Source organism: Haliotis rufescens, unplaced genomic scaffold (assembly GCF_023055435.1).
Source record: "Haliotis rufescens isolate VD_foot unplaced genomic scaffold, xgHalRufe1.0.p SCAF_18, whole genome shotgun sequence".
Classification (NCBI taxonomy): Eukaryota; Metazoa; Mollusca; class Gastropoda; order Lepetellida; family Haliotidae; genus Haliotis; species Haliotis rufescens.
In genome coordinates, this window is record NW_025963868.1 from 24,955,619 (window position 1) to 24,981,401 (window position 25,783).

Below are 25,783 nucleotides of genomic sequence, written 5' to 3' on the forward strand. Positions count from 1 at the left end.
TATTCAGGAGAAATTCTACCCACGTTTATACTTGGGGGATGCAGGTGCGGCAAGAGAAGAAGAAACCAACGCAGATATATATGTGTTTGTTGTTTAACGCCGTGCTAAGCAATATCACAACTTTATGACGGCGACCCGTGAAGATCCGGGTAAGAATAGGTCTTCAGGAACCGACACCCGGATCGGGTGATCAGGCTAGGTGGCTTGGTTGATGCATGTCATCGTATCTCAATTGTGTGGATCTATGCTCATGATATCAATCACTGGATTGTCTGTCCAGACTCGATTATTTACAAACCGCCGTCAAAAAGCTGGAATATTGCTGAATGCGGCGTTAAACAACAAAGAAAGAAAACAACAAACAAACATGAAGGCGGCCCGTAAATAATCGAATCTAGACCTGACAATCAAACGTTCGATTTGAGCAACGATCCACGCGGTCGGGTTATGAGGGTATGAGGTCACGCTATGGCCGAGCCTAACAACGGATCTATTTGAGTGAGCTTAGGCATCTGTCTGATATAGATAACAACTAACCCTAACAACGTCATTGACAGATTAATTACAAAACTCCAAACAGGACACACGGACCTAGATTACCACCTAAAACAACTTAAAAGACACACCACAGGCAACTGCCCCCACTGCAAACAACCCGAAACCACAGAACACGCACTCATCCACTGCACCCACTACCAAACACACAGAACCACACTACAAACCAACCTCAATCTAAATAAGGTTCCTACTCTAGATGAAATACTAAACCCTCAAAATAAACTAGAAAACTTCAAGGCCCTAGGCGTATTCCTAATCAAAACAGGCCTAATCAAGCGCATCTGAAAACTAATTAATCTACCAATCCAAAATCCAATAAACATACATACACCCACCTCACCCGGCTCCCTTAGTTCCCTCCTCCACCCACCTCGGCATTTATTCCAAATTTTAAAATTTCAAAAAATCGATATAAGCAACCCCTAAAAGCCCCCTCTTGTGTTGCACACACCACTTTCACCCTTCTCGGAATACACTAAATGGTCTGGCCAGGCCCGTGTGCGAAATACGCTGCAGTCGGAAAGCGCACGTTAAATCTTCTATATCAGTCAGTCAGTCAACAACGTCAACCAGATGTGTCACAAGGTAATACTATCAAAAGGATTTGTTGCTTTGTTACAATGATTATTGCTTTCTGTGGTGAAACGCCAATTTAAACAATATAATATGTGATATCACGGCGTGTCAGTTTGATGTGGGAGGACAGCCCGAACTTTGTTTAAACCCACGAGCACGGGTATTGTCCTGACAAACCGTGAACCTCAGGTTTCTAGCCACTCTCCTACCCAGAGTTCCATGCGGCCGGCAGCCAGCCAGCATAGTACCTCTGCCACAGGCCAGCGCCATGTGACGATTCGTCACATCTTTCACAGTCCATTCAAGATATTGAATATGCTTTTCATCCGTTTCATGTTTGACAAGTCTACACATTTCATAAACAAATGTTAAAGAATGGTGACGGTTCATTAAGAAAGAATCCTAATACGTGAAAATCTATTTGTTTTTGCGTAGTTATCCTTTGTTTACATTGGTTGTACGGCTCCACGTGCTGTCATCGAAGCCCAACGGAGAGCTGGCGATACGGTCACTTTGATGCATAAATATATATTGTCATGCAACTCACTGTCGCAGTTGTAGTAGCATATCTATATAATTATGCAAAACAATATGTTAAGCGCCCCCAAATACTTGCATTAGTCCGTTCTACACTGATTTCTGAAAAAGCGCGTTTATTTACAAACAAGAGAAAAGTCCGGTCACGTGATATGCAAATTAGCCTGCGCCGGATCGGGAGTGTGGTTTCTAGCTCGTCTGAGGGCAGGAACTCTACACAAGGAAGAGCAGCACCATGGGCGATTTGTCCACCTGTTTAAAATCTGAACATTTTGTATTGTGATTTTACAATTTGCACATGATGTGCTTATCCACAATTCAATTGACTTTTTCCACATGCCGTGAACCTGTGAAGATCCGGGTTAGAATGGGTCTTCAGCAACCCATGCTTGTCATGAGAGGCGACTATGCTCGTCGTAAGACCGTGACAACAAGCAGAATGGTGTGACAACCAGGCAACAATTGTAACTATATACTGAACTGCGAATAAACGTATTTGTACATGCATCTTATGTATCTTGTATAATTGTTTATTTGGGGATTGCCTAAAAGTCGGGCCGGGCCGGGCCAAGACGGGCCAAAGTGTTATTGGCTAATTACTTAATTATCGGCGATCATATCTACATATTATTGATGCAACATACACACATGACACTACTGAACAATCACCAATCCAAAACGTGCAGCATAATTAAGTAATTCGGAGTAAATCACTTAAAAACTAGAAAGTGGAGCTGTGTGTTAGCGTCGCTGATCTAGGTAACATGTAAAAGAGCAATCGTTAAACGAAATAGGATTTGACATGTATCAAATATATACTTCTAGCTATCGTCGTACGAATTTCCATCTGTCGGCATAGCGTTTATATTATAGGAACGTACTATATCTAAGTAAATACCATTTTATAACGTCACTGTTCATCGTATTTAAAGCAGACACGTTGGTTAAAGTAGACCTCTTCTCCCTATACTCTCGACAGTCACACAGTTCGCTCCGACTTGGCCCGGGCTGTCAAAATCATCTTTAAACAGACAGATTTATCTTCAAATGTGATTACCTCTTTAGATTAGTGTTATATCTACATATACACCACTTTATAATGTTACAGATCGCAGTATTTATAGACAACAAGGGGCTCAAAGGGAAGCTCTTTTCCCTCTACATTCTCAACATAGTCTCTATCAGAAGTGTTTGGCTTGTGTTGGGTCCGACTTGGCCCGGGCGGTCAAAATCAACTTTAAACGCACAGATGTATCTTCAAATGTGACTAAATCTATAGATTAGTGTTATATCTACCTATACACCAATTTATAATGTCCAGGTGTATCGCATTTAAAGAAATCTGCGCCCTTAAAGTGAAGCATTTTTACTGTATTTTCTTACTTACACGTTTAGAGGCCTCCCAATCGTAAATCCTTGGTAGAAAACGATTGACAAGGTAGACGTTACCCATAAAATTGTGTCTACCTTGTCATCCGTCAACTTCAACAAAGAGAAAACAAATGTTTCAACTGTTAGATGCATGGACGTAACACATCCTTCGATCAAGGTAGTGGTCAGTTTACTGACCCGGTGTGTTGACATTTGTCATCAGCAGGTTGTCAGTTACTGACCATACCAAACCACACCACGTGTTTGTGTCTACGTAAACATACCAATTGTGTTTTTTAGATCACAGACCCCTGCGTATGAAATGAGTCCTTTATAATTGAAAGAAACGCCGGAAAGGATTATTCCAAATAATTAGAAACTGGCAGGCTGCGTAGACGGGGCGTGGTTGTTGGCATCTAATTGTGTCACTATTAGTACGATGCATGTACTACATGCCATTCCACTTCCCGTTATTAGTTATACAATATTTATAATTCCAAAATAAGTGAGTAAATGCTTTTGACTTCCCCATTCTCGAGATTAATCTAAGCTTGAATACCTTGTTTGATCTCATTGTAGAGTAAGTTTTGCAGCTATGTTGCTGAATAAATTGTAACTTAAGCTGTTTAACAGCAACAGATAACGCGTGTTGAAGTCTTGGCATGTTTATATGGTGTCATAAGCTATGATCTTTAGTCAAACGTGTTTTGAATTTATAAGAAATGTAAAAAAACACTATTTCAAGACTCACACATGTTCCTTTTTTATGCTGATTCAGAAAACGCAACATTCATATTCATATATATTGTAATGGGAATTTTAAACATGTGTTTTAACTTTCTCAATTATGTTTTGCCATTTTACGCAATATTTGTTCTTACATCAGGTGTAGACACTTACGGTTTCTTTCCCGAACGCAAATTATAATCTCAGACGATAACTAAACTGTAATTAGGAATATACCGATGCGGGTTGAGAATGCATTTACAAAACTGATTCACATGTACTCATAAAACATACGCATAATATTTCCAATTGAGAATTATTCGTAACGTACTACTGGTTAACACATGTGAACACATCTCAATGTTAAAGTTCGTGAACTGTTAGTATTTGTACTTACATCTGAGGTACCACTTAGGGACCAGGTTTTCGTACCTATATGCACATGTACATCTTTTTTTGCAAGAAAAACACTTCCGGCACCCGAACTTGAGTTGATAACATTAATGTTTGGTTTCACAGTTCAAGCATCGTCTCACAATGCGCTAATTTGATTATTCGATTATACTGGAGAAACGTTTTTGCCTTACTTCAAGTCTTGTGTCTCATCGATCCTTCTCATTGCACGTTAAGTGTGGAATTAATCCAAATTACACCTGTACCCAGCTTGCTTAATTGCCCCTTGCTTAATTGCAATCAAGTAGGTGTTGCGTAATCAATCAACCATTTGCCCTTAATTAGCTGTCTTGAGCTGTAGTTAATAGCAGACCGTTTCATTGATAACTTATGCATTTGGTGAGGCTAATTAACAAAACCCATTTATTTTCTTTTGAACTTACGTTAACATGTTTTTCCTAAAATGCTTCCAGAATACTTTTGTAAGCTATGATAGTGTCGTGTCCCTTGCAAGTACGAAATGAAGTTATAACATATCACCATATTGGTATGAAAGATACTATTCCATAAAACATACTATCACTGGCCACTGACAAACATTAGCAGTATTAGAATAAGTTAGTGAGTGAGTGAATACGGTTTTACGCCGCTTTCAGCAATATTCCAGCAATATCACGGCGGGGGACACCAGAAATGGGCTTCACACATTGTACCAATGTTGGGAATCGAACCCGGGTCTTCGGCGTGACGAGCGTGACGAGCGAACGCTTTAACCATTAGGCGACCCGACCGCCCTATTAGAATAAGAAACATAATTAAATACAGTATGACGTATAAGCATACAGAAAACTAAGAGAGCCCAAATTACTTCAGTTTCTGTACTGTACTTGGGTTTACCTCCTTTGCATCCTGCGTATCATTCTACCCGTCGGATCGACTTGACCCGGGTGGTTAATCATCTTAAACATCACGACTGTAAAGACTTACTTACTTACTTTGGAGATTTAACGTGCGCTTTCCGACTGATGCGTATTTCGCACACGGGCCCGGCCAGGCCATTTAATGTGTTTCCGAAAGGGGCGAAGGTGGTCTGTGCAACCCAAGAGGGGGGTTTTAGGGGTTGCTTATATAGAATTTGGGAATTTTGAGATTTGGAATAGATGCCGATGGGATTGGGGAGGAGAACTAAGGGAGCTGGGTATGGTGGATGTTTGTTTGTTTATGTGATTTTGATTTGGTGATCATGAGTTATTGTGTTTTTAGATGCGTTTTATTAGTTCCGTTTTGATTAAGAATACGCCTAAGGCCTTGAAGTTTTCTAGTTTATTTTGTGGGTTTAGTATTGTTTCTAGAGTTAGAGCCTTGTTTAGATTGAGGGTGGTTTGTAATGCGGTTCGATGTGTTAGGTAGTGTGTGCAGTGGATGAGTGCGTGTTCTGGGGTTTCTGGTTGTTTGCAGTGTGGGCAGTTACCTGTAGTGTGTTTTTTAAATTTTTTTAGGTGGTTATTTAGGTTGGTGTGTCCTGTTTGGAGTTTAGTGATTACTCTGTCGATTTTTTTGGATGGATGGAGAATTTTTGGTTTGGTTAGTGGTTTGCTGAGCACTTTTTTGATTTGGCTATTTGAGTTTAGATATAGGTTATGCCATTTTTTGGTGATTTTTTGCTTGTTTACACTTTTAATTTCTGATTTTGAGATGGGTAAGTTTAAGCTTATTTCTGGGATTTTGAGGGATAGTTTAGCTGCTTTATCGGCGTTTTCATTACCGTATATTCCTACGTGGGCGGGTATCCACAAGAAGGTTATTTGTTTGCCTGCCTTAGTTAGGTCGTTGGAGCTTTTAAGTATTTGATTTATTAATTTAGGTCGGTTTTTGGTATTTTTGTTTTGGAGGGCTTGCAGTCCACTTAGGGAGTCGGTAAGTATTAGGATTTTTTTGTGGTTTTTGGATTCTTGATTATGGAGGGCTGAGGCCATGCCCATTAGTTCTGCCGTGAATATTGATTGGTTGTTTGGGAGTCGGAAGGATTGTGTGGTTTTAGTTGGTTGTGTGGTATGGACTCCGAAACCTGTGTGTTTGGAGGTCGGATCTGAGGATCCGTCCGTGTAAATGTGACACCAATTTGGCCAATTTTCGTGTATGTATGCTAGTGTGGTAGTTTTAGCTATGTTTGGGTCGGTTTGTTTATTTATTTGGCTAGCTAGTGTTGTGTCTATTTTGGGTATTTTAAGTTTAGGGGTGAAGATATTTGATTGTTTGCAGTTTTGTTTAAGATTTTTAATTTGGTGTTCATTTAGGTAGTTTGTTATTCTTTGGGATATTGGGGTAAGTAAGGGGTGTTTACGAGCTAGAGCTTGGTTTTTGGGGCTGATGTTTTGGTTTATTAAGTTTTGGATGAGAGGGTTTGATTGGGACGCGGCCCAGAAATTTAAGCTTAGCTGTTCCCTGCGTAGACTTAGTGGCATTTCTCCTGTTAAGGCCTGAAGTGAGGTGTAGGAGGTGCCATGTTGGGTGCGTGTAATTAGTTTGAGAGCCTGATATTGTATTGAGTCAACTTTTTTAGATAGAGAGTTGTTTAGGGTGTTGTATATGGCGCAGCCGTAGTCTAGTTTTGATCTAATTAGTGATATGTAGAGAGAGAGGAGGGTATCTTTGGATGCTCCCCAGTTAGAACCAGTTAGGCATCTTAGGGTGTTTAGGTCTTTACTGCATTTAGTTGTTAGGTTTTGGATGTGAGCATCCCAGGTGAGATGTTCATCGAAAATAAGTCCTAAGAATTTGGTTTGTTTTTGAAATTTGATTGTTTGATTGTTTAGCTGGATGATTGGGGAGGCGGGTTTCATGTTTTTATGTTTGAATACTATTCCTGTTGTTTTTTCTGAGTTAACTGTAAAGACAAAGTTCCTAGATATATATAGAACTTTAATTTACGGCGTCTTTTAACCATCACGGCCATAATACTGAGTGGTCCAAGTCAGGTTCAGGAGAAGTGTGTTTTCACAGTACGAGCTTTGTCGGAAATGGCTGCTCGGAGACGCAGCATGTATTCTCGCGGTATGGCAGATTACAACTGTCTCAGATAATCCTGTTTTCCTAAACACACAGATAATAGAAGCATTAAGCAGGGTTGAGGGAGGTTGTTGGGAAGGAGGATTTTTTTACATTCTAAATTCTGGGACTTTAATGAAAAACGTCTTTCATTGATCCATGGGGCTTTGTTACAAAACACTGTGACCATAGATACAGTTACATATCTGTCCTCAGAGGCTGTGGACAATTTGTCAATAATGAGTGAGTGAGTTGGGGTTAACGCCGCTTTTAACGGTAATCCAGTTATATCACGACGTGTCAGCTTAATGTGGGAGGAAAGCCCGAAGTGATGTAGGTCTCAGACGTTTACCACTTCGGTGAAACCCACGAGCACGGGTATGGTGCTGACAAACCTAGAAACATAATCGGGGCGAACCGGGATTCGAACCCACAATCATAGGTTTCTGGCGTGCCCAAGGGACGCAACTCTGCAATAGCGAATTGCGGCGCCTTAGACGACTGGGCCACCCGTGCCCCCTGTCAATAATGAAAGTAAACAGCATCTAAAATATACCGAGAAAACATGTGAATATCTGGACTTGGTCTTTGATAACGCCTATATAAAATTTGGGGGTAAGCCGTTTAGGTAAGAAGTAGGCATCCCCATGGTCCCCAACTGAGCTCCCCCTCTTGCTGATGTGTTTCCTTATGCATATAAATCGGAATTTCTGCTCGAATTGGGAAAGGCAAAATAAGATAATTTGGTCAAGACGTTTTAGCTTCAGGTGTATCTGATATCGTCCAGTGACAGGAACTAGCCAAACCTCTTTTACTGATTTACCCACCTGAACCAGGACTAGGAGGAAGAGTGAGTGAGTGAATATGGTTTTACGCCGCTTTTAGCAATATTCCAGCAATATCACGGCGGGGGACACCAGAAATGGGCTTAACACATTGTACCCATGTCGGGAACCGAACCCGGGTCTTCGGCGTGACGAGCGAACGCTTTAACCACTAGGCTACCCGACCGCCCCCACTAGGAGGACGAAAGGAGACCAGTGAGGCTTCACACATTGTACCCATGTCGGGAATCGAACCCGGGTCTTCGGCGTGACGAGCGAACGCTTTAACCACTAGGCTACCCGACCGCCCCGACTAGGAGGACGAAAGGAGACCAGTGAGGCGCCTCATCTGTTTCATATTTAGATCTGTGCATAAAGATTCAGAGTGAACCAAAACTCTCCACAAGACTGTATGACAAGAGGGATGACAGTTTAACTTTCAAGTGGTCCACTTTACCTTTATGTCCAGAGCGCCATAAGACTCTTGCTCAAAAGTTGTTTGATCAAGGCTTTAACATTCAAGGCCTCAAAAAAGCTTTCAAAACGTTGCATGGTAGACATGTCGAGGGGGGGGGGGGGGGGGGGGGTGAAGGACACATTCAGTTCGCCGTGCGGACGTACGTCTCTCAGTCCTTCCTGGATCCTAGTGTGTGTGTGAGTGAGGATGGTTTTACGCCGCTTTTAAGCAATATTCCAGCAATATCACGACAGGGGACACCAAAAGTGGGCCTCACACATCGTACCCAAGTGGGGATCAAACCCGGATCTTCAGCGTGACGAGCGAACACTTGACCCACTCAGTTACCCCATCGCCAACGGATACATTATATAATCGTTTAGTGCCTCAGTGGCTTCCCACAACAACAAAAGTCATTTTTAAAGAATATATTTAATAAAACGTTACAAGAAGCAAAACAACTTTATCACAGTTACAGTCATGGCAATCAAACAGAGACTTATTAAAAGGACGGAATTGCGATAAAGAGACAAGCAATAATAAATGACAGCATATGTCATCATCTAAAAAACAGCATCTAAAAAACATGTGCTACACAAAGATAGGTTTGCGTTGAATATAGGGAAGAGTGACATTTACTCGCTATACATCTACTGGTTAAAAAACTTTAAAATTCATGTTCCTGAAACAAACTACTTTGACCTTTAGTTGCAAAATTGTTTCATTCCTTGTAAATGTTTGATGATTGAGAGTAATATCTGATAAAACATTCATGGCATATATGGTCACATCCTCCTATTATTTAATTGATCTGTTAAAATATTAATGGTTTTACTCGCAATTAGATAAAACACGTGTGCAATTTACAAGCGAAAGTCTCATTGAAAAACATGTGCATACTCTATCAACAGGAAACAACTAGTATAAAACGAAGTATTCATGAAAATGAATTTGTAAATATATACTTTGCCAATTTAAACACATTTGACATTTTCTTCATAAAGCTTGTTTTCTTCGATTGTCTATTTTTGTATCATGTTTAAAAATTTCCTGTTATATCTTGACAATAAATGGCAAGAGAGTGGTTTAATAAAATGTATTCATGAAAAGAAAATCCCTCGTTTGACTGTAAAATGTAATGTTAGATTGATAATGCTGGCATGCCGGTTCGTATGTAGAAAGGACGTTACCGTGGTTTATTTGTTGATAATGCTGTATCAATAAAAACAATAACATCATCATACATTTATATACATTTCACAGCAAAAAAAACAGCAGGTTAGGACCATGTGATGCTCTGGAAAGGGATGAAACTATTTGAAGAAAATAATTTTGTTTCAGGTTTTATAGACAAAAAAATGCTGAATATAGACCAAAATGTGTTGTGAATAAATTGAAACACTGCCCGAGTCCTCTTTATAGAGAAACTAATGACATACCTCGAAGCAGTGACCAGAGGAATATTCTGTCTTTAAGAAATATCACAGGTCCTACCCCCATCCAAAGAATATTAAATGGCCGGCCCTTAACGTATATAAGTAGATAACAAAATACAGTCGAATTCTGCATTAGAAACGAATATATAGCTCCCTCAGGGTTGTGTCAAAGGTTGCGTAAATCGTTCTTTTTCCTGTTCACTTTTGTAAATGAATTTTTTAAAAGTCACTTTCAAGAAATCCATCTGTCGTAATTCGAAAATTAAATGTTTTTTAAAATAATTTCTTAAATGAGTGAGAGAATAGGTTTAGCTTTTTAGCAACACAACATCAAAATCACAGGGACAAAAGGGTTTACGATTTGTACGCAAATGGGAAATCGAATGGGGGTCTTCAGCGTGACGAGCAAACACTTTATCCACAGGCCGAAAAGGGAGATAACAGGAATGTATGCACATTTGGTAACCGTGCAGGAAATCGAACGCGGGTCTCAGGCGTGACGAGCGGGCACCTTTTCCACAGGCCCAAAGGTCAGATAAAGGGAATGTAGTCATATTTCTTACCCATTCTGGGATCGAAAGCGGGTCTAATTATATAAGGGGTGACAAGCTATAACGTTTGAACCAAAAGTTGGTAACGCGATTCAGCAGTATAAGGTTCCATTAAATGTTCTCGCAATGAGTTTTGACACTCATTACACGTTATCAACGGTTATATATATATAACAACAACAACAACATATAAATTTGAACAATATTAAGGCTAATATAAACGACTTTACGTATAACAGTCTTATTTCGGTAGAAAAGACAAAATGCAAGGCACCTTCTAGGGTAAGGCTCAAAATACACTAATCAGGGACCATGGGACGGTTTTACATGAAGTTAACATTGAGTGTACGTTGTGGTGTTTCAATCTGAATAAATATTATCGTAAAATATATAGATCGAGAATTTCGTTAAATGACTATTGTTTTTGAAAATGGTTTCAGATAAATTGTTCAATTATACAAAGTACAAATCACGTGCATTACTCTGGGAGATGTATTTACAAAACACCCAGTGATTACAATGTTAGTTTCATAATAAATACACACATGGTAAAATACAAACAATAGATTTAATATACAGTGTGAATTTTTACCGCAACCTTGCAAATTTGTATTTGTACAGGTACGTAGCAAATAAAACACCATATATTTCTCAGGTGACGATTTCAAAAAAATAACTGAACTAAAAGGCAATTTTAAATTACTTAAGAATATGCAATTTCATATAACGAAATATGCATTCAAATTTTACAACTTGGTTTTATGTATTTTATTTTATTGTATCCCTTTACACTTATGTAAAATGCATAATAAGTAAATAATCTGTTAATTTATGTGAATGTTTTCGTCACTTTTCTATAAAATGTCCAGAACATTAGGAAAGTGCCGTTCCAATTCTAGTCGCTGCAGTGGTCAGTTGCGGCCTAGTCGGATGGAAGCGGCATCTTCTGGGGAAGTGACCGGGCACTTACACTGGACGTTGGTCGGTCGTCGTACATGTCCATACGACTGTCCACGCTGAGGCTGAATGCCGTACCTGCTGTGGCCGCGGGGGCGTTGGGCACGGGCACCTGGTTTCTAATGTTGCTGGAGGTTTTGTCACGGAACAGATAGTCTTCGATGCTGTAACCGGTTTTGCCCCTGCCAAGTGCCCGGATGTCTGCGTTCGAATCTGATAAGTAGAATGAAAAAATGACCCACGGGTAAACATTCTTGGAGGATTCCTGCGAATTTTGTTCGGGGTAGAATATCTTTTCGTTAACTGCTTCCAAACACACATGTTTGGTTTGGTTTGTTTTATAAAAGGGGGAGCCAAACATATTTTATCAGGAAATATAGAATGTCGAGCAAACAATTATTTATTTTTTGTGAAACCTGAGGGAAATTGTGTTATTTGCTCAAAAAGAGTTTCTTTCAAACATATTATGACCACAACATGGACTTGAAACGGTTGGTCTCTATATCGCTGTCCAGGCACTTCAATTGCTTTGTTGAATGAGGAGTGATTTCAATGTATATTTATTCCAATATATTGTCTGTTTGCTTTCTTGTCTAACACCGCACTCAGCAATATTCCAGCTATATGACGGCGGTCTGTAAGTTATCGAGTCTGGATCCGCTAATCCAGTGATTGATATCATGAGCATCGATCCACGCATTTTGGATACGATGAAGTGATCAATCTAGTTAGCGAGCCTGACCACCCGATCTCGTTAGCCGCCTCTTACGACAAACATAGTCGCCTTTTACGGCAAGCATGGGTTGCTGAAGACCTATTCCAACCTTCACGGGTCCCAATATATGGTACATTAGTTTATAGTTAAAAGATTGTGTAACTGAAAAAAATCACTTCAGCCAGATGTATTGATATATAATATAAGTCGAGATATGTTGATTGAGTATTGCCAGGTACGAGTATTTCCCCGCTAATTCAAGGCACAGAAACAACAGCTGTCACACATGATTACAGAAAACGCCACACAAATTTGAAACGTAATGCTATGTCCTGCGCTGCATACCGAATACCCAGATGTTTACAAGCAGGAATAAGTACAGGCAGCAACGACAGAACAGTTCTGAACATGGCAAATATGCGGACGCTTGCTTCCCAAGTACCAAGTTGTCCGACACCCCATTGTTCTTGGTGCCTTAGGTTTGGTATCTCCAAATATGTTGACTGACAGTGGGAGAGTACCCGGGTTTGCTGCCAGGAATGCAGCCCTTCTGACAATCTGGGTAGTTCAGAAGGTTGCAGTGATGGGGAGTCTTCACATTCTCCGAAAAGTTCTGAATGGGTTTGACCAGGCAGCGCTCTCTGGGAGAAGTCCCATTCGCTGTCTGGGCGTGTAGAGGGGGCAAGGGCCCTGAGCTGATGATGAGCCTGACCAGCCTGACTGTGCCAGGATCACCCAAACCCTCTTTGCTGCATTTTTTAAATTTTAATCTATGATAATAATAATAATAATAATAATAATAATAATAAAAAGTTACCGACACCCACTGCATCAGAAACGTGCAAAAAGTGAGTATGTAGAAAAACTACCAACCGCTACTAAACATTACCCACACCAGGACCCCGTTCCACAATACGTCGATCAACATTGAAGCATGAGAGTAACGATAGTCACAGCGCTAAGAAAGCAGTGAGTGAGTATGGTTTTACGCCGCTTTTAGCAATATTCCAGCAATATCACGGCGGGGGATACCAGAAATGGGGAATCGAACCCGGGTCGTCGGCGTGATGAGCGAACCCTTTAACCACTAGGCTACCCGACGTTCGCTAGGATAGTATCTGAGCAGGGCCGAGGGTAATAGTTTCTAATAGCGATCACAGCGCTAAGAGTATCGCGAATAAGATTTTCGACAATCGTTATAATAATACGCCAAGTTTGTAGAGCCATGTGTCCCGATGAAAAACAGTCGTAACTCTCATTCGCTCCACACCCCGCTCCTTATTCTGGCATTCAATTCGTTCGCAGTTAGCGTTCGTTAGCTTAACACCATGTTAGTAAAATTGATCCCAGATAACTAACAAGACAATGATTAGTCACATTTTAACAACAACAACAAAGCGTCTTAAACCAACCAAAACAGAAAATTAATAAATATCTGTATCATGAGGATATCTTACCGCACACTATATTCCGGACGTCTGGCGAAACAATATTTAAAACAATAACAACAAGACGAGAAACATTTGTATCTAAACTTCCTTTGAATGTAAACAAACTACAAAATGGGCCACACAGATAGTTGACAAAATTAAACACTTGTAAATTAATGTATGCGTGTATACATATTGTTTGTTTGTTTGTTGTTTAGCGCCGCACTCAGCAATATGCCGTCTATATGACGGCGGTATGTATACATGTAGGGTAATGCAGATATTATTATCGTATCATCAATTTAGGTGAGGTGAAATTGGGTTTAACGTCGCGTCCAAGATTATTGCACTTATATAGCGACGTGCATGCACGTGTGTGTGTGTGTGGCTGCTTGCACTAGTCCGGACTGATGCCGATTTATAGTGTTAGCTCACTGAGATACCATGCCGCAGTTTAACATGAATACCCCACTCAGACACAGTATACTGACTCCGAGCCGACCAGTCCTTGTTTTAGCACCTTAATGCCGAGCGCCAGACAGGGTAACAACAAGTACCATCTTTTAACGTCTTTTTGGTATGACGCGGCCGGGGATCGAACCCCGGACCTTCCGCTCTCCGGGCGGACGCTCTACCACTAGACCACGGAGGCGGTCTTGATCAATTTAGTCGCTACAATTGGAAATGCTGCGTGTTTTTAATGTCGTTGACGACTGCCGAAGATGGTTATCTAGTTGTTGATTCCCCAAACAAACCTCAATAAATAAGCATTATTCTTGACGCTATATTTTCACATTCAGGAAGGGACCTTTTTTCCATGTAAATAAGTGACTGTTTTAATAATTATTTTTTTAATGACGACAGACTATTCAAAATAATTCAATTCAAGTACCAAACGCCTAAACGCAATCTATATTTAGGATGAGGAAGAGAGAATTAGTGTTCAAGAAGACCTGAACCTATTATTATTATCATTTTTATTATTCTGAGCAATGAGGAATCTGAATAGAAGATACGAAAGTTTTTCTAATACCCGAATTTCACTGTTTAAGGGTCCAGCTGGAACACCTGGTCATATGCAACCCTTGTTCTACTGGCGCACAAACGAAACCCAACTAAACTAAAGATAACAGTAGACGAAGTTCTGATGTTAACAGTTATGAACCCATGGTGCGGGTTATGTTATGTTTGAAATAATGGTTAATCTACAGTTTGGAGAACGTTCCTTCGTTTGTCGTAGACGTTGATCATAACGGGATCATAACATATGACCTGTCCGTTTGCGAGTCACCATGCCCCGAGGGTGTGATTCGCTCATGCTTTCAGCCACTGGTTTGTTTCAAGAATCCGCTCCCCTGGGGATTCCGGGTATGGATAAGAATATGTTTCTTTTCTACTTATATATCACATAAATATTTAAACTGATATCTGCCATATTCTTATTCCTGATTCTGAAGGTACCACATGCAAATTACAATTTGTTTCACCCTGTGGGCTACACATGCACGCATTATGACAGTATAGGTAGGTATACACAATCTGGTCATGTTTATCTTCTGGATCAAGTGATGATGCACGTACCCAGGTACGATTTCAGTCTTCAATGTCTTTCTGTCATCGCTCAGTTTACGGTCGAAGGTCGAAATTGTGAAAACAAGTCGGTTGTTATGGTAACGAAATGATAAAATAGTTTTTAACGAAACATTATTTAAGGGTGATTAAATGACCTTCCTATATTAACCCATTTTTTGCTTGTTTTTATTATGGAGTCAATGTTCTCTGTGAGAAAATGTCTGTTCTCACTTTTTCTAAAAAGATATCCCACATCTGTGAAATTTTATTTCGGTAGAAACGTAAGGGCGTAGAGAACGCTTGAGGTTATACATGCGTTATATGCCTACCGTAAGTCTTTGTCTTGGGAACGATGATGAACTTCCAAACAAGGAAGCCGACGATGATGATGATAAGGAGGAGAATGACCAGGACAATGGCGGCGATGATTCCAGGGCTCAGGCCTTTGTCTGCGTTCTGTTTAAAAACACAAATATTAACGTTATCTTTTATAATACCGAGGCTGATATACAAGCCAAGACCATGGGTGACTCGGCCACCTAGGGCGATTCAGTTCGCCGTGCGGACGTACGTCTCTTAGCCCTTCCTCGACACTAGTGAGTGTGAGTGAGGATGGTTTTACGCCGCTTTATAAGCAATATTCCAGCAATATCACGACGGGGGACACCAAAAATGGGCTTCACACATTGTATCCATGTGGGGAATCGAACCTGGGGCTTTGGCGTGACGAGCGAACGCTTTAACCACTAGGCTAGCCAACCGCCCTCCTTGATCCTGGATCAACAGAGATGGTTGACACAGAGTGCACACCGTACGATTATACCTTCATAAACGCAAAAAATACCATCTGAACTCAATTGTGAAGCATAGGTCTCAAGATGTGCACTGTGTGCTGAACTCACCGTTGGCCCGCATGAGACACCGTACACATTCTTGCCATCGACCATCATGAAGGGCATAAGTTTTATACTTTGTCCGTTGAAGCTGTACATCTCGCCTTCCTCCACCTCCTTGCACATGTCATCCATGGCCTGACTGACACCAACGTTGCTGCCCTCCAACACGAGTGTGGCGAGGACACTGCCTGTAACAGTGAGTGAGTGAGTTATGTTTTATGCCAATTTTAACAATATTCAAGCCAAATCATTTCACACTGGAAAACAAATCTGTTGTCGTGAGGATAGATGGTCTGCCAAGATAGCGGAAGGTCGGTGTTCGATCACCGGCCGCGTCATACCAAAGATCTTAAAAGAAGGTACTTCTTGTTACCCTGCCTGGCGCTCTGCATTAAGGGGTTAAACAAGGAGTCAGTACAATGCGCCTGAGCTGGTTGTCCATGTTAAACTGTCGCATGGTATCTCAGTGGATTAGCACTGTAAAACCTGCATCAGTCAAGATTATATTACATTCAAATATGTTCGGAATGTTGGAATTAAAATAAATACATATATCAGCGGATATAAGAGACGCAACGCTGCACATCGACTTGCAGCGCTTCAGACCACCAGGTCTTATGGATAACCGTCCTGAGCCAATCAATGATCAAATATAACTCTATAAATGCCGAAAAGCATCTTTTCATCATATTTGGACAAAAAAATGAAAGTGTCATTTTTCGTTAAATCCCAAAGCCATCAATTTCGCAAATGGGAGCTCCAGACAAACTTACCTTGCGCTGCTGTGACGTCCTTTAGCTTGATTCCCTTATCCTTTTTAGCGATGGCCCATTTCCTGGCGAACCTGGCCACATCCTTTGGAGACTGCAGAGGATCAAAATTGGTGTCAAACTTGAACTGACACGTAGATGTCTTGTCCTTGGGCGTTGCCTCCAGGACAGAGTTGCTGATATCAATGTAGCCCTCGTAGATGAAGTCGTAATCAGCTGGAGTTGACGTCACATGGAACTTGAGGTAGTAGCGTCCAATTTCGTCAATTTGCAGGTCACTGAAAGTGGCCATGCCGGTGGAAGGGTCGAAACTTACCGTCTTCGTTCCGGTCAACGTACCCTCTGTCATGGAAGCCGTTACCGACCAGGTGTGTCCCTGAATGAGAAAAGTGCGAAAGTGAGTGAATATATATATATATTCCAGACGCTATTCCAAATACATCGGGACTTACGGTATTACATAGCAGGGATGAACACATTTAAGTGTATGTTGGGTATATTTTTAGATGCAAGACACATAAACTCAAAGCTTATTCCTGAGGGATTCCGTGACCAAAGTCCTTGAAGTCATACGCACAGTCTGATTGTTTGTCATATTTTTCGCACATAACATTCAACGAAAGGGGTAGTCTTCTTGCAGGTTACGGGTTGGGTGGGACATGCGAACAACTGAAGTCAACACCGATTTTCAGTGATCCATTCATATACTGTTCACTGCTATTTTGCCTTCTACGGCCAATGTAATCTGTGTCGGTGGATAATCATTACCAGAATAGTTGTTCTCTGGCGTTGACGTTTTAAATTTTGTTAATATGTTTTAACTGTCTTTGAACATTATTAAGTTATAGCACGACGTGGCAGCTCAATAATATGCAGGTTTTAACGTTTACTACGCTGGTGAAACACCATCTTCCCGAGGCAAGCGTGTCCACTGGACTGTATCAAGGCCTAGTTTGATTAATAAATATGAAAAGGCCAGTGGACGCTCTTGCCTTGGGAAGATGGTGAAACCCACGATCTGAACGAACCTAAAATCTCAATCATGGCGGACCGGGCATTCAATAACTGTGAAAATGGATATTAATATTATGATTCAGGGTTCGTTCAAATAAGGCGCAACAAAAATAAATTATAATTCATTTTGATGCTGTGTAACTTTACGACATTGAAATCTTACCCTCCACGCTATGTCCGACAGAGGCATATTGGTTCCTTTGTCTTTCAACTTGAGTTCGAGAGACATGGGCCTGTCCTCCAAGGGTGTTGGAGTCCTCCCTGCCACGTAAGCGCTTAGTTCCCTCTTCAAGATATTCAGAGCAGGGGAGACTTCTGTGAAGTTGGACTCTGGAGAGATGACCTTGAACTCTACGGTATAATCTGACCCCCTGTGAGAAATGTAAAGGTCAGTAAAGTTGGCCCATCCGTTGGTCATGTTCACAACAGTCATTCCTCCCAACATGGCGGATGCGTGACTCCCAGCTCCTTTCTTCAACGTGGCTTCGATCTGCCAGGGGTTGAGATCTGTTCCCAGTTTCCCAATGGCAGCCCCCTGGAATTGAAACGGCGAGTGAGTGAGTTGGGGTTAAGGGAACTTATTTGTTGGTTGGTTGGTTTGTTGTTCCAAGCCGCTCTCAGCAATATTCCAGCTATATGACGGCGGTCTGTTAATAATCGAGTGATTGATATTCAGTGATTGATATCACGAGCATCGATCCACGCAATTGGGATACGATGACATGCATCAACGAAGTCAGCGAGCCTGACCACCCGATCCCGTTAGTCGCCTTTTACGGCAAGCATGTTATATAAGGACGTGTCAGGTTATTGTCAGGAAAAAGTGACCCAGGTCTTAGACGATGTTAGGTAGGAGAGGTTAAATGGGGTTTAACCTCGCGATCAAGATTATGGCACTAACATAGATGCTTGAATGTACATACGTTTATCGAGTCATATACCACAAAATAACTCATATCTGAGGCACTGCATCTTCGAAACAATTGAACGCCACAGTTCAAAACATTCAACGCATACTTAAAAAAGGCAAAACTAACTTTTATAAAATATAATTCATAACTTTAACCAAAAATAAATAATAATTTTGACGACATGAACAATATAACTGAAGATTTATCAATTGTCTGTGAAGAAAGCCAATAACTTATAAAAACAGACCAGGGGAGCTCCATGCCGTGTTATATCGTATTCTGAAATTGTCTGTACATTTATACTTTCTGAATGGAAATAACACTATAATTGTAAGGAAGAGAATTTATGTGTGTCAGCTTCTTTATTGTGAAGAGTATATGCCCTGAAACGTTGTGTTCCTCATAATAAAGAAGTTGACATCCACAGTTCTCTTCCTTATGTGTATCACTTCTAAATGCCTTGCAAAGACTACAATTGCAGGCATAATTTGACGTTTGAATTATTTATTTAAATCTCGATTCAAGAAAAAGAATTCAGTGTTCAGAAAATTTCTGGTTTCAGCCTACGTAAACACTACACTGTAGATCTTGTGTTGTGTTGTCAAGTATTATATGCAAAAAAAAAAATAATGAAAAAAAAAAAAAAAATAAAAAAAAAAATAAAAAAAAATAATTATATGGCAAGCAGGACACCAACAACTAACCAATGAATCTAAATCGACGCAGTATGGTCTCAATATTGCCAATGCGATCTTGTATCTCAACTCACTCACTCACTCATCTGCCAAAACAGCTATCTGTTTGACTTACGGTATCATCATATAATCTCAGCCTCATCGGTGTGAGGAAGGGCTGGCCCTCTCTGCCTTCAACAGCTGGTTCATAGAAGCTCATGCGTCCAGCCTTGGAAAGGGTGATGGGCTTCGTGTCGGACTCCACGTGTTTCCAGGCCTCACTGGCTACTGGGGGGACGGGTTCGGTCAGGGTCACGTGCGTGGGGATTGAGCCACTGGGCCCAATGGTCAAGCTGCCCAGGGCAACCGCATTTGTCACAGCTGCTGCTGCACTGTCCAAAGCTTCATGAGATGTCACGCTTCCAGCAGGGGTACCCGGGGGGTCACCGTACTCCACGACCACTGTCGTCTCCGTGACAGCACGTCGTCGTCGGGCTCCGGAAGCTCGAACGATGCTCACAACCCTCACCATGCTTGGTTTAACATTTAGGAACACGGCTAAATTCTGGACAATGTCTTCGCCAAAGAATTCCAACTCCGTCTTGAAGGTCAGCCCCACCATTACCTGCGCGGTGGTCCGGATCTCCACGTATTCCGATCCACGGACAATGACGTACATCATACCTTCATCTTGCAGCATGCAGTTGTCCCCGTGTTTGGCTGTAGCAGGGTCAGGGAGGCACTGGGTCCTGGTGACGCCGCTCTTGTAGGAGAACTTGCCACCCTTCATTTCGGCATTGTTGGGAACGATGTAGGTGCTACCGACGTACACGTCGAGTCTGTACCGTCTGGCGTACCACACCCCCACCCTGACGGACTTGGTGTTGTCGGCGTTAAGTAGCTGGAGTCGAATAACCTGGGGGGTGGTGCTGGTGAAGAAGACGTCACTGGAGTCATCTGGAACAGCGAGCAAGTCGGGTTCAAAACCTTTTACGATATTACGGTGATATTATTCTACGTCTGCTGAGTGTATGGGGAAAGCCCGAATTGACACATGTCCTTCACGTTCACCATTAAAAAAAAAACGGAGACAAAGTAGGGATCATAAGCAAGGAATTCGAACCATCGACCTGCGGGTTCTGGCACGACCAAGGGATGCAAATCTCCATAACCAAGACAGTGTGTCCTCCGGTTCATATCTGGGATAACAATGGCGATGCCGAAATCTGATTGCTTATGGAAGGTTGTAAAAGGGATTCGACGACAGACAATCCGATCGGGACTTTTTCCATCTCAAGTTCCAATTTGACATGGGTGGTATTCAGAATGGTTGCATGATTATCCGACTCTTAAAATGTTCAGTTTAAAACTGGGCTTTATGATAAAAAATAACTTCGTTTCATCTGATATAAATCTGTATTTCTGCAAAAAAATTACCGATAGTGTATACACTATCGAAAAACATTTTGTTCCTTTAGACTGGGCAAGGATGTGACACTGATATATTTATGATGGGGAAGGGACATGACACTTATCTTCTACTGAATGGACAGGGACGTGACACTGATCTACTGACTACGCACGGACGTGACACTGATCTTCTACTGACTGGACAGTGACGTGACACTGATCTTCTACTGACTGGACAGTGACGTGACACCAGTCTTCTAATGAATGGACAGTGACGTAACGCTGATCTTCTACTGACTGGGCAGGGACGTGACACTGATCTACTGACTACGCTTTGTTGTTTGTTTGTTGTTTAACACCGCACTCAGCAATATTCCAGCTATATGACAGCGGTCTGTAAATAATCGAGTCTAGACCAGACAATGCAGTGATTGATATTATGAGCATCGATCCACGCAATTTGGATCGATGAAATGCATCAACCAGGTCAGCGAGCCTGACCACCCGATCCCGTTAGTCGCCTTTTAAGACAAGCATTGGTTGCTGAAGACCTATTCTAGCCCGGAATCTTCACGGCTCCGCACTGATCTTGTGAACACGGATGGAACACTGATATCCTACTGACTGCGCGGGGACGTGACATTGATCTTCCACTGACTGAACACGGACGTGACAATGATCTTCTACTGACTTGACAGCAGCGTAGCACATAGCTTCTACTGACTGAACATGCATGTAGAGCAGTACGTGACACTGATCTTCAACTGACTGAATAGGTATGTGACACTGATGTTCTACTGACTGGACATGTATGTGACACTGATGTTCTACTGACTGGACAGGTATGTGAGAATGATGTTCTACTGACTGGACAGGTATGTGACAGTGATCTTCTACTGACTGGACATGTATGTGACACTGATGTTCTACTGACTGGACATGTATGTGACACTGATCTTCTACTGACTGGACAGGTATGTGAGACTAATCTTCTACTGACTGGACAGGTATGTGACACTGATCTTCTACTGACTGAAAAGGTATGTGAGACTGATGTTCTACTGACTGGACAGGTATGTGACACTGATGTTCTACTGACTGGACAGGTATGTGACACTGATCTTCTACTGACTGGACAGGTATGTGACAGTGATCTTCTACTGACTGAACAGGTATGTGACACTGATCTTCTACTGACTGAACAGGTATGTGACACTGATGTTCTACTGACTGGACAGGTATGTGACACTGATGTTCTACTGACTGGACAGGTATGTGACACTGATCTTCTACTGACTGGACAGGTATGTGAGACTGATCTTCTACTGACTGGACAGGTATGTGGCACTGATCTTCTACTGACTGGACACGTATGTGAGACTGATCGTCTACTGACTGGACAGGTATGTGAGACTGATGTTCTACTGACTGGACAGGTATGTGACACTGATCTTCTACTGACTGAACAGGTATGTGACACTGATGTTCTACTGACTGGACAGGTATGTGACACTGATGTTCTACTGACTGGACAGGTATGTGACACTGATGTTCTACTGACTGGACAGGTATGTGACACTGATGTTCTACTGACTGGACAGGTATGTGACAGTGATCTTCTACTGACTGAACAGGTATGTGACACTGATGTTCTACTGACTGAACACGGACGTGACACTGATCTTCTACTGACTGAAAAGGTATGTGACACTGATCTTCTACTGACTGGACAGGTATGTGACATTGATCTTCTACTGACTGAACAGGTATGTGACACTGATCTTCTACTGAATGGACAGGTATGTGACACTGATCTTCTACTGACTGAACAGGTATGTGACAGTGATCTTCTACTGACTGAACAGGTATGTGACACTGATCTTCTACTGACTGAACAGGTATGTGCCAGTGATCTTCTACTGACTGAACAGGTATGTGACACTGATGTTCTACTGACTGGACAGGTATGTGACACTGATGTTCTACTGACTGGACAGGTATGTGACACTGATGTTCTACTGACTGGACAGGTATGTGACACTGATGTTCTACTGACTGGACAGGTATGTGACACTGATCTTCTACTGACTGAACAGGTATGTGCCACTGATCTTCTACTGAACGCACGGGGACGTGACACTGATCTTCTACTGACCTAACAGGTATGTGACACTGATCTTCTACTGACTGAACAGGTATGTGCCAGTGATCTTCTACTGACTGGACAGGTATGTGACACTGATCTTCTACTGACTGGACAGGTATGTGACATTGATCTTCTACTGACTGAACAGGTATGTGACACTGATCTTCTACTGAATGGACAGGTATGTGACACTGATCTTCTACTGACTGAACAGGTATGTGACAGTGATCTTCTACTGACTGAACAGGTATGTGACACTGATCTTCTACTGACTGAACAGGTATGTGCCAGTGATCTTCTACTGACTGAACAGGTATGTGACACTGATGTTCTACTGACTGGACAGGTATGTGACACTGATGTTCTACTGACTGGACAGGTATGTGACACTGATGTTCTACTGACTGGACAGGTATGTGACACTGATGTTCTACTGACTGGACAGGTATGTGACACTGATGTTCTACTGACTGGACAGGTATGTGACACTGATGTTCTACTGAATGGACAGGTATGTGACACTGATCTTCTACTGACTGGACACGTATGTGAGACTGATCTTCTACTGACTGGACAGGTATGTGAGACTGATGTTCTACTGAATGGACAGGTATGTGACACTGATCTTCTACTGACTGAACAGGTATGTGACACTGATGTTCTACTGACTGGACAGGTATGTGACACTGATCTTCTACTGAATGGACAGGTATGTGACACTGATCTTCTACTGACTGGACAGGTATGTGAGACTGATCTTCTACTGACTGGACAGGTATGTGACACTGATCTTCTACTGACTGGACACGTATGTGAGACTGATCGTCTACTGACTGGACAGGTATGTGAGACTGATGTTCTACTGAATGGACAGGTATGTGACACTGATCTTCTACTGACTGAACAGGTATGTGACACTGATGTTCTACTGACTGGACAGGTATGTGACACTGATGTTCTACTGACTGGACAGGTATGTGACACTGATGTTCTACTGAATGGACAGGTATGTGACACTGATCTTCTACTGACTGAACGGGTATGTGACACTGATGTTCTACTGACTGGACAGGTATGTGACACTGATGTTCTACTGACTGAACAGGTATGTGACACTGATGTTCTACTGACTGAACAGGTATGTGACACTGATCTTCTACTGAATGGACAGGTATGTGACACTGATCTTCTACTGAATGGACAGGTATGTGACACTGATCTTCTACTGACTGGACAGGTATGTGAGACTGATCTTCTACTGACTGGACAGGTATGTGACACTGATCTTCTACTGACTGGACACGTATGTGAGACTGATCGTCTACTGACTGGACAGGTATGTGAGACTGATGTTCTACTGAATGGACAGGTATGTGACACTGATCTTCTACTGACTGAACAGGTATGTGACATTGATGTTCTACTGACTGGACAGGTATGTGACACTGATGTTCTACTGACTGGACAGGTATGTGACACTGATGTTCTACTGAATGGACAGGTATGTGACACTGATCTTCTACTGACTGAACGGGTATGTGACACTGATGTTCTACTGACTGGACAGGTATGTGACACTGATGTTCTACTGACTGAACAGGTATGTGACACTGATGTTCTACTGACTGAACAGGTATGTGACACTGATCTTCTACTGAATGGACAGGTATGTGACACTGATCTTCTACTGACTGAACAGGTATGTGACAGTGATCTTCTACTGACTGAACAGGTATGTGACACTGATCTTCTACTGACTGAACAGGTATGTGCCAGTGATCTTCTACTGACTGAACAGGTATGTGACACTGATGTTCTACTGACTGGACAGGTATGTGACACTGATGTTCTACTGACTGGACAGGTATGTGACACTGATGTTCTACTGACTGGACAGGTATGTGACACTGATGTTCTACTGACTGGACAGGTATGTGACACTGATGTTCTACTGACTGGACAGGTATGTGACACTGATGTTCTACTGAATGGACAGGTATGTGACACTGATCTTCTACTGACTGGACACGTATGTGAGACTGATCTTCTACTGACTGGACAGGTATGTGAGACTGATGTTCTACTGAATGGACAGGTATGTGACACTGATCTTCTACTGACTGAACAGGTATGTGACACTGATGTTCTACTGACTGGACAGGTATGTGACACTGATCTTCTACTGAATGGACAGGTATGTGACACTGATCTTCTACTGACTGGACAGGTATGTGAGACTGATCTTCTACTGACTGGACAGGTATGTGACACTGATCTTCTACTGACTGGACACGTATGTGAGACTGATCGTCTACTGACTGGACAGGTATGTGAGACTGATGTTCTACTGAATGGACAGGTATGTGACACTGATCTTCTACTGACTGAACAGGTATGTGACACTGATGTTCTACTGACTGGACAGGTATGTGACACTGATGTTCTACTGACTGGACAGGTATGTGACACTGATGTTCTACTGAATGGACAGGTATGTGACACTGATCTTCTACTGACTGAACGGGTATGTGACACTGATGTTCTACTGACTGGACAGGTATGTGACACTGATGTTCTACTGACTGAACAGGTATGTGACACTGATGTTCTACTGACTGGACAGGTATGTGACACTGATCTTCTACTGACTGGACAGGTATGTGAGACTGATCTTCTACTGACTGGACAGGTATGTGAGACTGATGTTCTACTGAATGGACAGGTATGTGAGACTGATCTTCTACTGACTGGACAGGTATGTGACACTGATCTTCTACTGACTGAACAGGTATGTGCCACTGATCTTCTACT

The 25,783-nt window shown here is 41.9% G+C and overlaps 1 protein-coding gene across 5 annotated transcripts in view; it reads right to left on the reverse strand.

Moving 5' to 3' along the window:
• Positions 1–8,906: 8,906 nt before the first annotated feature.
• LOC124132985 (fibrocystin-L-like) overlaps positions 8,907–25,783 on the reverse strand; it is a 153,579-nt gene continuing 136,702 nt past the window's right edge. For 4 of the 5 annotated variants that reach the window (XM_048398463.1, XM_048398464.1, XM_048398467.1 and 1 more), the window contains 7 exons: positions 19,553–20,373; positions 17,995–18,366; positions 16,821–17,193; positions 16,054–16,235; positions 15,481–15,607; positions 13,607–13,627; positions 8,907–11,647 (listed from right to left, as the gene is read on the reverse strand). In XM_048398463.1, coding sequence (XP_048254420.1) covers positions 11,400–11,647; positions 13,607–13,627; positions 15,481–15,607; positions 16,054–16,235; positions 16,821–17,193; positions 17,995–18,366; positions 19,553–20,373 — 2,144 coding nt within the window. In that variant the 3' untranslated portion in view covers positions 8,907–11,399. The remainder of the gene's footprint in view (positions 11,648–13,606; positions 13,628–15,480; positions 15,608–16,053; positions 16,236–16,820; positions 17,194–17,994; positions 18,367–19,552; positions 20,374–25,783) is intronic. The other variant, XM_048398465.1, reaches the window with a different exon arrangement.